The sequence below is a fragment of the Boleophthalmus pectinirostris genome, unplaced genomic scaffold, assembly GCF_026225935.1.
Source record: "Boleophthalmus pectinirostris isolate CB_2022bp ecotype Guang Dong unplaced genomic scaffold, ASM2622593v1 HiC_scaffold_6, whole genome shotgun sequence".
Lineage (NCBI taxonomy): Eukaryota > Metazoa > Chordata > Actinopteri > Gobiiformes > Gobiidae > Boleophthalmus > Boleophthalmus pectinirostris.
Window position 1 is genome coordinate 6,603,625 of NW_026571447.1, and position 13,826 is coordinate 6,617,450.

Genomic DNA, 13,826 nt, shown 5'->3' on the forward strand with positions numbered 1-13,826 from the left:
ATTTAACTTATAAGTATTACCAAGCAGCACTTTGCATGTATTTTATTTTAATGTTAAAACAAATTGTTGGTTTAATAAACACACAAATAAGCAACAAGCAAATGGTTTTGCATTTTGTTCCCAAACTGTACCAAAAATTAACTGAACCGTGGTACGTACTGAACCGTGATTTTTGTGTACCTTTACACCCCTAGTATTAAACATTTCTATCTTCATGGAGACCAAACCAGACCGAGTTACAGGTCAGATCTGTGGAGAGGCGACTCCGCTCACAGTCAGAATGCCTGTTTCTCTAGGTATGTATGTATGTATGTATGTATGTATGTATGTATTTTTGAGCTATAAAATGTCCTGTAATTGAATACATGTACTGTAACATAGAGATGTTTAATGTCATACTGTGTAACATTCCCGGCAGAGCAATGACATATCCATAAAAACAAGCAGGTGTTGGACCCCCAACCGAAAAGTTACAGAGTACACCTTCGAGAACAATGCCTTGTCATGTTTCTATCCTAATGATCTGATTATAGGAGACTCACACGAGCAAATGAAAATGTTCAAACTAAACTGGACTCGTCTTGACTGTGGAGGGGTTTTCCAGCAGCAGTGAGGCAGCCGATCAGCACATGTGCGTGGGCCCCGGCATCTCCCCGGTCCCAGGGCAGGTATTACTCCACGGGGCTCTGCTTTAGCTCAAACCTCACAGCCCTGTCCCCCTCTCCCCTTTTGTCCCTCCGCCTTTGTGCGCGCTCGGCTTCGGTTCCGTGTTTGGAATGGTCCCGCTGGGTTTAAGGAGCCAATTTAATGGTGAGAGTCCGCGGCACGAGGGGGACCCAACCCATGACACCATCGGCGAGATTTCAAAGCTCCCCAAGGCCCAGGCACAGGCACAGCACAGGCTCCATGCGGTTTCAATCCAGACTGCGTTTAATGAACTTATTGTGCTCCCCCTACAAAGAGTCATTTGATGTGGCGCTCACTTGTAAAACTCGGAGAATGGGAACAATAAGGACGGCTCAGAAGTCATTCACGTCTTTTGTCAAAATGGCACACTTTGGAGGCATATTATGATTTATTCAGGCCATTTTAATGCGTTTAATACTAATACCTTTGCTTTTGGTATTTCACGTTTTATTACTTAAGATAATGTGTATGTATGGAGAATAAAAAGGTCTTTGGTCATGTTCAAAAAGGAAAAGCCACACAGATCATTTTAGTAACAGACGTGCAAGAAAATGGGTTCAGTTCAGTTTTTTTTCCTTCTTCCCTTGATCTCTTTTGGGTTAGTCTTCAGATTTATTCACGCTTTAGCCTTACATTAGACTCGGTTCAGGCTGAGTTGGGCAGGGTTGGGCTTGGGCAGTGCTTGGATTGGAGACCTCTGGGGACATCAGGTGCCACAGTCGGGCGCCAGTTGTGTCCGCAAACAAGACGCTTCACCCACACGCCTAGAATGAATGGGGCGTGTGTGTGAGGGTTGGTCAGAGGAGCCAGTGGCGCAGATTGGCAGCCTTACAGTCTGCCCCGGGCGACTGTGGCTACAATGGTCTACAATCGACTTTGAGCACCTGGAAAAGTGCTCTATAGATTTATTACTTATTAATATTATTATTAGTTTAGATGTGGGTTAGATATTTTTTGTGATCAAATTTTTATTCAAGTGTTATTATTTGCAGTTACACATAATCCAGTTAGCATTGTATTTTTCTCCCTTTTAAACCCCACACCCCCCACCCTTAAACTCCCTATTGATGGGCATCAACAGAAAACATATGTACACACATACATACACATAAATACATTTACAGGATACACACATATGCATATATAATACATATGAGGGATGGGCATGATTAGTTGATTAATCGATAATTGATCATTAAGAATTTCATCGATTACGTCCATTTTAATTGACAAACCGATTGTAGGTTGTAGTGCGTAGTGTAGCGTGACCAAACAGGGGTCCGTACATGTAGCTCTCTGCATCAGAAGGAGCGAGACACAAAAAGTCAGTCAGTCTGCAACATGCCGAAGCGCAAATGCGTATTTAATGATGACTTGTACAAGAAATTCTACACTTTCCGTTGGGGTCGGGACAAGTGTGAGGCCATGTGCACAGTTTACAAAGCAGCACATATGTTTCAGTGTCCAGTGGGAAAAAGTTTTGCCAGGTGAGAGTAGCACAATGTCAACGACGAGTCCCCACCTCCCACCCCCCGTACGGTGTCCTGGTTTGCCTTTGCTTAGTTTATGCAAATTAGCGATGCGGTTTTAAGTTTCGTTTCTGTGAGATTTGCGCAAAGCTGCATTAAACACATTATAATGTCAAACGGGCTGATGTGGCTCTAGAGTGGTTACGGTTTATATGTCGTAAAGTTGAATTTATTCATGCAGATTAGTAGTGCAGATAGTAATAATAATGATGATCATTTTAATATAAAAACATTAATGATTAATCGATAATGGATCGTTAATTTTCCCGATGATCGATTAAGAAAATTTAATCGAATGCCCATCCCTAATACATATATACAGCAACTATATAAACACAAATACCCATATACACATATTATAGTATATATATTATATATACATATACATGTATATACACATTCACACACACACACAAAACATATCCATATCCAGGTTTATATTCCCTCTATACAAAACACAAATTTCCTCCGTTGAAAGACATCAGCAGAAATTGCGTTACATACATACTTATTAAGTACCATACATATAAAGTTGACTGACTCTAAGAACATATATTATAATGAAAAATCTCCAGGTAACAACTATACAATAGATTCAGATCTCAGTTTGATCAATAGATTGGACCAGCAAGAAATGTTTTTGTTTTTTGCTCTGTGCATTCGAGCAGCAGAAAGCTCCAGTTGAACGATTTCTCCGAAAGATAGGAGCCATTCTCTCACAGTCAGAGGCTGAACTGATTTCCACTGGCATATTACTTTTTTTTTTTTTTTGGCAGCTGTAAGACCTGCTTGTAATATGCAATGATCATTAATTGTCAGACTTAGTTTGGACATGTCATTTAGCAAAAGAAACCTCTGAGTGCAAGGTATGGTTATTCCTATTCATTTAGACATTTTCTCTGTGACGTTATCCCAAAATTGTGCCACCTCAGGGCACTCCCATATCATATATACAAAAGTGCCCACAGTTTTTTCTATGCCAAAATCATCAGTGTGGATTGTCTTTTATTTTCATTTGGTGTAATCTTCTAGGGTAGGAGCGAGGGTTAGATCTAATGGAATTTGGAAAGCTTGTATTTTTTAGTTTGTACTTTGAAAAACGGATAAAGGTTTTGAAAAAGAAAATGATATCTTATGTAAAACCTTCAGCTCTTTTTAAATGCAGTGTTTCTTACCTTTGGATTGTCCTCGTGGTCGCCCAGACGAGGTTTACCAGGCTTCCAGCTCGGCCCGTTGAGGAAAGTTAAGAATTTGTGAGCAATACTTTTGTAATGGGTGGACTTATTCCACAAGTACCTGTAGTAGTGGAGCTAAAGGGAGAAGAGAAAACAAGGCTTAAGTCAACACACAATCAAACGCTACATTTACCTGATCTATGTGAGTCCAGGAGCCAGTGTGATGATTCATGTGGACAGGAAAAGATCAGGTTTTGTACAGCTCTCATAGTGGTTTGTCCAATTTTAAGCAGAGGAAAAACTTTTCTTTAACTGCTTTTCTGCGCCTCGACTATAAGCACTCTGTTTGAAACTAATGTAAGTGCAGAAAAGATACTTAGCCTAAAACCAGCACCAAGGAAAATAACATCCATAAATCATCCAAACGTGTGAGCTAACTTGAGTCACCGGTCTGGAATGACTCTTTCAATTAGGGCCGCAAGATCAATCGAAATCAAACCGAAATGGCAATTTAAATGGACGCAATTAGCAAATAGCAAAAGCTGCAGTTTTTAAAGTACAATAATTATCTCTACAAACAGCAAAATATCCAGTGTAATCCTGCACAAAACTGCTAACACTGTAGTTTAGGTCTGTATAAACATGTTCTGGAATGTGATTCTTGTAATTAGTTTAAGCCACTTTGCCTAAAACGTATTAGAATTTGAAAACGTTTGTTCAGCTCTAACCTGAATGTAGATCATTTCAAAAGTCTTGATGGGGAAGACCAGCCCATAGATGACTTTCTCAGACTCCTCTGCGAAAGTGCCTGTGATGAAAGATATTAAAGATATTACACTGTTTTCTGATCTATGTTACAATGTTGTTCCCTCAACAAAAAACATACCTTAAGTTATATTTTGTTTCATTCACACATGTTTAACACACAAATCTTGCACTTTAAGGTTGAGTTCTTCTCTCAAATAGAAAATAATATATTTCTATTCCAACTTGTGATGTCATGTGGTAATACAGGAAGCTCCACTGTGTTTTTAAACTCCACAGACCTTCATTAGAATAATATGGATAATTTCAGCCCTAGATTTGACAAATCTTTACTAAACAAAAGGTAAAACATAGCTGTTAACTACCGCTTCATGACATCACAAGGTAGAAGAGAGCATTTTGAGTTTTGAAGATGTAAACGGACTAATAATAAAGGGTTACTCAAACATGTGTGAATGAAACAAAACACAACTCCAGTTCTGTTTTTGATGAGATAACAACATTATAACATGGTTTAAGTGTCCTTTTTTTTTTTTCTTTCTGCAACCACAGCACTTAAACATTATCGCCTGAATATGTTATAATTGACTCACCAAAGAGACGGTCCCAAATGATCAGAATGCCTCCGTAGTTCTTGTCGATGCAGTACAGATTTCTCCCTGTAAAAATAGAAGAAGGTAAGTACCCTCACAAGCTTACAGTACTCTCCTCAAGCTTTCATTTAGTTTACTGTCACTCACCATGGTGGACTCTGTGGTGTTTTGGAGTGTTGAAAACCCACTCCAGAGGCCCGAGGTGTCTGATGACCTGAAATACAGACAAAAAGAAACTTAGACAAACTTGATCCACAAGGGAAATGATTTGGACACAGTAGCTCACACATCACAATATAACGTAAAAACAAGAAACAAATATATATATATTTTTTTATTTATTTATGTATTTATTTATTGGTATTTTTTTTATTTTCATTTATCATTTTTTTTTTTTATTTTTTTTATTTTTTTTATTTTTTTTATAATTTATTAATTTTTTGTATGCGTGTTAGTTCTATATTTAGTTAAATGATACTATTTTTTAAAAAAGGCATGAGTAGGAATCATCTAAATGGCAACTATATTACACAAAATTGACTTCTGTGAGACTCTTGTGATGTTATAATGTTTCCTTCTCAAAAACAGACCTGCAGTTGTGATTTGTTTCATTCACACATGTCTGAGTAACTCTTTATTGTTGGGCCCAGTTTACACGTACATCAAGTCATTTCCCGTCGTTTGTACCCATCTTTTACAAACAAACATCCAATTCTACTCTGAAAATGAATCTCCGGTTAGAGCGGAGATTCTGGAAAACTACAATTTGGCGTTGGCGTGCAATGTGAGATCAATGGAGTTTTAGGAGCTGACATGCCAAAAGTGCGACCAATGTTTACCTTTTGCTATGATGATGATCGTGGAAGCATTCAGAGTAGGATTCTGATTGACTTGCAGAGCGTTCTCCTTCTTCCTACACTGCTGCAATTTATACGAACACGTTTTTGAGAACGATACTGTGTGCACGATGTTATTTTGGAAAACGGAGGGAGGGAATATTCTTTTCTCAACATACCTGACTATGTGTAAACGTAGCCTTAGTCTGTCTGTATCTCCAAAGCTCGAAACGCTCTGCTCCACCTTGTGATGTCATGAAGTTGTAGTTTTCAAGTTAACAGCAACAAACAGAAATGATCCAAATGATTCTAGTGAAGGTGTACAGGGTTTAAACATACAGTGGAGCACTTTCTGTATTACCTCATGACATCACAAAGTGGACCCGAGTGTTTTCAGTTTGAGAGAAGAACTCAGCCTAAATATGCAGGGTTAGTGCATCAAACATGTGCGAAGGAAACAAAATACAACTCCAGGTCTGTTTTATGATGAGGAAACAACATTAGAACTGTTACATACTGGCGCCCGTTTGCACATCCCATTGCGTGTATTCTTATAATTGTGTCTGTTTTGTGGCGTGGTTGGTCCGGGTATAAATAGGCCGCCTATCAGTGGTGCGCTCTCTTGCTCCTGCGCTCTCGCTACACACCGCCTCACCCTCCGCACACCTGGGCATGCGCTCGTCGCTTTGCTCGCTCCCTTGTCTTGGCTGCTCGGCACAGACTGCACCTGCCTTTTAGCTGTTAGCCTTTTGTGTTTGACCTGGTGGGACCAGCTGTTGTTTGGTCAGGTTAGTTTGGGGACGTCTTTTTTCCTCTAGGTTAGCGATGTTGGTACCGGCTTCTATGGTCCTGTACGGGGTTGGCCCAGTGCCGCATCATTTTGTTCTGTTTGGCCGGATCACTAGGTCCACCTTTCAGTTGTTACTTTGTTTTTGTACTTTTTTTTTTCTAGCGTTTTTAAAGTAAATTAAAATTAACTTAAAAATAAAAACATCTTTTACTTTTGTAACTTTTTCACCTCCTGTGTCCTCTTTAATATGTTTGATCCACCCGGGTCGTAACAAGAACATAGGTCAGAAGATACTAAGGCTACGTTCAGACTGCAGGGCTTAACGCTCAATTCAGATTTTTTTGTGAAATCCGATGTTTTTGCGAAGTCGTTCACATTTCCAATTAAATGCGACTTGAATGTGATCTCCAGTGTGAACAGTAAATGGCCCGAAAGTGTCCCGCATGCACACTGGAGGACACGATGACGTCAACCGCAGCGAGCGTGCTCTGTATTTACGGAAGTTGTCCAAACATGGACGCAGCATTGAGCACCTGGAGATTTTAAAGTTCCTCTCGTACCGGAGCCAGAACATGAACAACTTACTTGTTTTAAAGAGGAGATTGAGAAGGAGAAGGACGAGGTTTTTGGCCGTGGTGTTTTGTGGAGCAGTGGCAGCGGCAGTGAAAGGTTGAAAGGAACGTGTGGATGTGGAGACGGAGCCAAGAGTGGTGAGTGGTGATGTGCTTCACTTCAGTGACACGGAGTTCATTAACAATTTTCACCTACTTCAGCACAGAATAGTGATGTTTGTAGCTTGTTGATAACGTGTAGGTCGAATGAATGCGCTTTGGCCGTTCAGACTGAAGTCGCATGTCAAAAGATCGGATATGTATCAGTTTTAGGAGCACATATCCAAGTGGCCTGAGTCGCATCTGAAAAAATCGGATCTGTGTGGTTCAGACTGTCATTAAAAGATCGGATACAGGTCACATGGGGGCCAAAAAATTGCATTTGGGTCACTTCAGGCTGCAGTCTGAACGCAGCGTTAGATAAGATAGGCCCTTTAACGTAACCGAATTAATACACACATTTTGAGAGCTTGACATCACTGCTGGTGGTTCCCCCATTCAAATATGAGACGTGTGGAAAAAATCACCTTTCAAAATCACGCCTGGACCACTGTGATGTGCAGCAGACTCACACATGGCCCATTCAGTTTCTCTTTTATGTTTTGTATCAGAAATTCTGACAAACGTCTCGATACAATTCAAACTTTTCCTTTCTTTCTATTTTTTATGGGCTCGTCTGGCAGCTACCCGAGAATTTTATCTTGTATGAAAGGGTCTCCACCACCTCTCTGCTCTCACGCGGGGGGAAAAAAAGTGCCTCAATAAATTCAAAAAACTTCAAAAAAAACTAACCATAAAACGAAAATTACATCCCTACAGAAAATACTGACTATTACGAATGCTTTTTGTAATAGCGCGCTCAAACTGGAAGACGTAATACTGCTGTAAAAGTGATACTGGCTCAGAAAGCGCCCCTTTGCTTCTGTTTGGAGTCTTTTCGAAATCTCATTATTTTTTATTGAAGGCAGGTCCCATGGCTGCGCTGGGGCTGGGGCGAGCGGGCGATTAGCCTTGGCACGGCGCGAAAGAAAAGTGCCCACACAAAATCCTGCCCGTCGCGTTACATTTGTCACTTGTGGATTCATAAAAACAGATTGAGCGTGGCGTTTTGCTCATTAAAACCCGCCTTTAAGAATGATCACTGTTGGCACAAGTCGGGCTAGTCATTTCAGCAAATAAATTTAAGTGTATACAAAATAATTAGGTAAATTTTGGCCAATTTTCTAGTGATCGTTATACTGACAATATTTTTTGACATTTTTATGGAAAATTTCTCTTTGTGGTTTTATAATGACAATTTTTCTGGAGTTGCATGATTCTTTGCAACACTTAAAGGGCTCATGTTACACTGTATTCAGATTTATATTATAATATTGTTTCCTCATCACAAACAGAACTTGAGTTGTGTTTTGTTTCATTCACACACTTAACCCACAAACGCTGTATATTTAGGCTGAGTTCTTCTCTCAAACTGAGCACATTCTGTCCATACAGGAAGTGCTTCTCTGTGTTTTTAAACCTTCCAGATCGACGGTATAGTATACGATACAATGTTTTATATAACCGTGCATAACTTTCCAACTATAAAAGAAAGAAACTTGCTTTTTTTTTCCCTTGAAAAGCTGACAGTTGTTAGTCAGTTAGTGCCACCTAGTGCCTCCGCTCAGTTTAATTTCTCTCCAGCGACTTGGTCAGGAATCGGAATACAATAGATGGTTTGCAAGAATACCGGAAGTGCAAGTCCGGTCAGTGAAGAGACAGACATTCTGTGTTGGAAATGATTCCTGAGATTGAGGATTTAAAGCTGGAACAAAGAGAATGTTTGGTGAATTTTATCAAGGGGAAAGACGTTGTCCTTCTTCCTACAGGATTTGGGAAAAGCTTAATATACCAGTTAGCCCCGTTAGCGGCGATTGGTTAAATAAAAAAAGTGCCCACCTACAGTCAAGTGAATGAACCCTAATGCTGCTAGGTCAGACGGTTTCCATGAAGTGAATCAGGCTAGAAAGTTGCAGCTTTACGAGTACATTTCCGGCATTATCACATATACGCTGTGTGATGTTTTCCACCAAACTCATGTACTCCATCCATTTTGATTGACCCAAACTTTGCCAAAGAGTGTAGTGAGTCAAAATGATCGATGCTCTGAGCATCTTTGTTCATAATAATTGAAAATATCGCTCTAAGTGCAGCTATTTCTCAAATAAATGGCAAATTATGCATCTTGGTTTGCGTAATTGCGCATCTCTTGCTATATTTATTGGAAAGGTTTGTTTCACTCAAATGTACAAATCCAAATGTAATAAACCCCATGGAAATGCAGGAAGTGATGTGGCTCTGTGCCCTGGACCCGACACCAGCTGTTTCCATGACTGCAGCAGGAAAGTCATGGGGCCATTGCACTTTTTAGTTTTGAGGCAATAAGGATATTTTGAGTTTACTTAAAAACTTGATATTTTGCACTTTTGTACCTAAGACCCTAAATTAAGTATTTTTTTATGTCCAAAATGTTTATACAAGTTTTTTGTGTGTTTTGTATGAAAGAGTGTCAATTTTATTTTCCATTTTGTATCATTTGTATTTCTGGTCCTATAGCTTTTATTACAGCCATATGACACAACTACAGCAGCAGATTGTGAAATAACAGGTTGTAATGAAAAAAAGGATGTATAACACTTCATTAGGGGGTAAAAGGGGGAGCTTTAATACCAAAATTAAGGAAAAAAAGGACAAATGTGAACTCCATACACCTTCACTAGATTCATATGGATAATTTCTGCCCTGGAATGATCAAGTCTCTACTGAACTAAAGGTAAAAGATACAGTAGGTAGGTTCATGACATCACAAGGTGGAACAGAGCATTTTGAGCTTTGGAGATGTAAACAAACTAATAATAAAGAATCACTCAAATGTGTGAACGAAACAAAACAGAACTCCAGGTCTGTTTTTGATAACATAACAACATTATAACATGACTTAAAGCTCACAAGAGTCAATTTTACGTAACATAGGACTCTTAAAGATACACTATGTAACTTTCCGGCAGTGGATCGTCATTTACCTCCGTGTGAATCCAGAACTGGTACAGGAGGTTCAGCTGGATGTGGACTGCAAAGGCAGAGGGAGGAACCAGCAAGGCCAGAGGCAAGTAGAAAATCTGAAGGACAAAGGCAGATGTTTGAACACAACTTATCTTGGGTTTAATGTTTCATATTTTGCTTTAATTTTTTGTTTTACTTATTGATTTTTTCCATAATTCGAGCATATATATATAGATTACACAATGCAGCACAGATTATGAAACAAAACAAATAAAAAAAAGAGGACAGTGAGCAACAAGAGAGTTCATCTTTTCAACTCAATCATTACAGATTTGTGAAGTTATAGAAAACTTTAAGTGGTTGCCAAGTAGAAGAAAATGTTCTCAAATTTCCCTGGTGTATGTACCTTATTTTTTCTAATTGGAGCTGTTTCATAATGTCTTTCATTAAGATTGAGTAAGATGGGGGTGGTGTTTGTTTCAGTTTATGTACCACACTGATTTGAGGGCGTGATAGATGCCAACTTGACTCCAAAGAGCAAGTATTGGACCTGGCTTTTGCATTTCAATCCTTTTATGAGTCTGTTATGTGCTGTGTTTTTGACTTACCCATGAGGTGAACTGCTGGCTGATGGACTGACGCAGGGCTGTGGTCAGGTTGTAGTACTCAGAGCTGTGGTGAACCTGGTGAGCTGCCCACATAAAAGCCACCTCTGAAAACACAAACACACACGGAATTACTTGCTGTACCTAAACTAATCCTTCTGTTTCTATGGGAGTTTGTTCCAGTCTGATTTATCAGCCAGTTTCACTTCGTAGAAACCGTCTGACCTCGCAGCATTAGGATTTGTTTGCTCAACGGTAGGCGCCGCTAATGGGGTTAACTAATATATTAAGCTTTTCCCAAGTCCTGTAGGAAGAAGGGCAATAATGTCTTTTGATAAAATTCACCAAACATTCTCTTTGTTCCGGCTTTAAATCCTCGATCTCAGGAATCATTGCCAACACAGAATGTATGGCTCTTCGCTGATTGGCTGGTGCCCGAACTTGCACTTCCAGGGTTTTTGCGAACCGTCTAGTGTATTCTAATTCCTGACCACGATTGGTGTGGTCTTGACTACATCACTAGCTGACAATGAACTAGTTTGTTTTATGAAGTTGTTTCAGATGAATATTGTGATGTCAAATGCCCAAATGGTAACATAATGATCAGACTAGAACTATACAGCAGACACAAGCCCTTTAGGTCCTCTTTAACGCTGAACAACAAGAGCATTCATTCAAGAGCTTTTCAACTTTTCAACATTACAGATTTGTGAAGTTACAGAAATCTTTAAGTGGTTGAAAATGTTGTGTAAGTATCTTATTTTTTTCTAATTGCAGATCTGGGGTTCTTGCAAACCGTCTAGTGTATTCCAATTCCTGACCTAGTCACTGGAGAGAAATGAAATTGTGCGGAGGCAGTAGTTGATGACACTAGTTTGTTTCACCAACAGACTGAGAATTATACTGTCCATTGCACTATACAAGAGACTATACCAACACTGAAGACAAGCAGATTTGGATGTGCATTCAGCCATCCATCTCCATCTTAAAACCACAAACCCCTGTTTTGGAAATCATTACATCAGTGGCCTTTTGATGGTTTCTTTTAATGGGTTTAGGTTGTTCATTAATGGTCTAGGGTTTTAACTTGCTACCTAGTAACTTACTGTAATTCTGTTATCCTGTGTAGAACATTCTGGCCTTCTGCCTCCACAGTCTGTTGCTCAGATCAATACTAACTTGTTTTTCTACTGATTGTTGACCAGTCTTGTGTTGATTTGTCCTCGGAGGAGGATTGTGTTTTATCCTATGTGTTTGCATCAGTCCTGTGTCTTATGCCAGTTCGTGGGGTATAAATACTCTGTAGGCATTGTTATGTTGCAGCTTAGGGACGGGTAGTTCTGTGAATGTGCGCACAATTGCTTTAAAGGGACAGTCTGGAATTTTGGACATAGGCCCTCATTTCCTAGTGAGCCAGAGTGTTGGAGACGTGTGGAGACACTTTTTAAAAATTTTCCATACAGTCCTTGTATTTGCAGAGGTCGCTGGTGCTAGGCTAGTGCATGTCAATGGTCATAGTTAGCCTTCTACTAAAACAGTTTTACCCACTCCACAAAACACCAGAAGCAAAACTATTATTACACCAGACTGTCCATGTAAATGTCTGTGTCAATAGTATCATTTTAGAGATAAAACCATCCTTGCATTTGAAGGATTTCTGTCTGAGCAGCAGCAGCGAGTTGTGCTTCCTGATAGAAAGCTTTGCAGCGGCGGACTGATATATGAGAAAATAGTCCCTCAACATGTGACAATTCAAGTTTAGTTTTATTTCAAACATTATTATATCAACACAGACATTTACATGGACAGTCTGGTGTAATAATAGATTTGCTTCGGGTGTTTTGTGGAGTGGGTAAGACTGTTTTTAGTGGCAGGAGAACTACAACCATTGACATGCACTAGCCTAGCACCAGCGACCTCTGCAAATACAAGGACTGGATGGAATATTTTTAAAAAGTCTTTGGATGTCTTTGGACACTTTGGATAACTAGGAAATTAGGTCGTATGTCCAAAATTCTGAACTGTCCCTTTAATAAATCAGACTCCTTGATTTCTGACAACTTTTCAGTTCTTTTATTGTTTGTAGTCTAGAAATTCCACAATAATTTGGCGTCAATGACCAGTTCTTTCATCCAGTTCTTTTTCTGTGATTTTGATGAGGTGCAGATTAGAAAGGGCCCAGATGAGAGATAATGTTGTTTCCTCATCACAAACACACCGGGAGTTGTGTTTTCTTTCATTCACACATGTTTAACACACAAAAGCTGCATATTTAGGCTAAGTTCATCTCTCAAACAGAAAACACTGTTCCACCTTGTGATGTCCAGATGACCACTGATGAAACCTTCTTTGCATTTTTATTTATTTATTTATTTTTTTGCATTTGTTGTGTTTTGATCTAGTCTTTTAGAACTTGTAAAATTACACAGTTACACAGCTACCACAATTCTGTAAAAAATGTAAAAAATGCTGCAGAATACAGTAAAAAATGTTCTCAGTGCCTCAGTTGCCATGACAACACTGACCAGAGGTGAGTAGATAATAACATAACTTTACTTCAGTCTAATATTACTCAAGTAGAAGTACAAAGTAGTAGTCTGACTCAAGAGTAAAAAAGTATCTGTGAAAACTACAGCTCAAAAGTAATCTGATTTATAATTTGAAGTGAATGTAATTGGATGAACAAAGCATTACATAATCTCCAAAATCTGGTATTTTCAAAGGACATACACAAAAAATTTGAAAAGTTACATGATATCTGAAAGAATATATGCAAAAATGATGTTTCATGTTAAAATCAGTTTATATTAAATGAAACGCTTAAGTTCCTGTAGAGGTTTAAATGCAAGTGTCATGGGTTGTTTTTGATGAAAAAGAAATAATCTGGCGTAGTCAAAACAGTGTTGGTGATTTTATTAACAGAAGCGCATTAAATAGTGAAAAATGAAAATAATAAATATATTTACAGTTAGTACCAGCTCTTAAATAGCTCCGGAACACCACTGAGAGGACCCTTTTATAGTACGAGGCTCCTCCCCCAAATCAATTAATAATGAAAAACTGTATTTTCTCCACAAATAGAAACAGATACATTCCCTCTATTCCCTCTTTAATACTGAAAAATCATAAACATTACCATAAACGGAAATACACACAGCACAGATAGGAAAAAATTATGTTATTTATTACAAAA

At 38.9% G+C, this 13,826-nt stretch overlaps 1 protein-coding gene across 1 annotated transcript in view; it reads right to left on the reverse strand.

The window, feature by feature from the left end:
- Positions 1 to 13,826, reverse strand: part of agmo (alkylglycerol monooxygenase) — a 137,088-nt gene that overhangs the window by 59,023 nt on the left and 64,239 nt on the right. Inside the window, exons 4-9 of the mRNA XM_020923727.2 lie at positions 10,637 to 10,740; positions 10,049 to 10,144; positions 4,897 to 4,963; positions 4,750 to 4,815; positions 4,120 to 4,199; positions 3,392 to 3,526 (exon numbers count right to left, since the gene is read on the reverse strand). Of these exons, the coding sequence (XP_020779386.2) occupies positions 3,392 to 3,526; positions 4,120 to 4,199; positions 4,750 to 4,815; positions 4,897 to 4,963; positions 10,049 to 10,144; positions 10,637 to 10,740 (548 nt within the window). The remainder of the gene's footprint in view (positions 1 to 3,391; positions 3,527 to 4,119; positions 4,200 to 4,749; positions 4,816 to 4,896; positions 4,964 to 10,048; positions 10,145 to 10,636; positions 10,741 to 13,826) is intronic.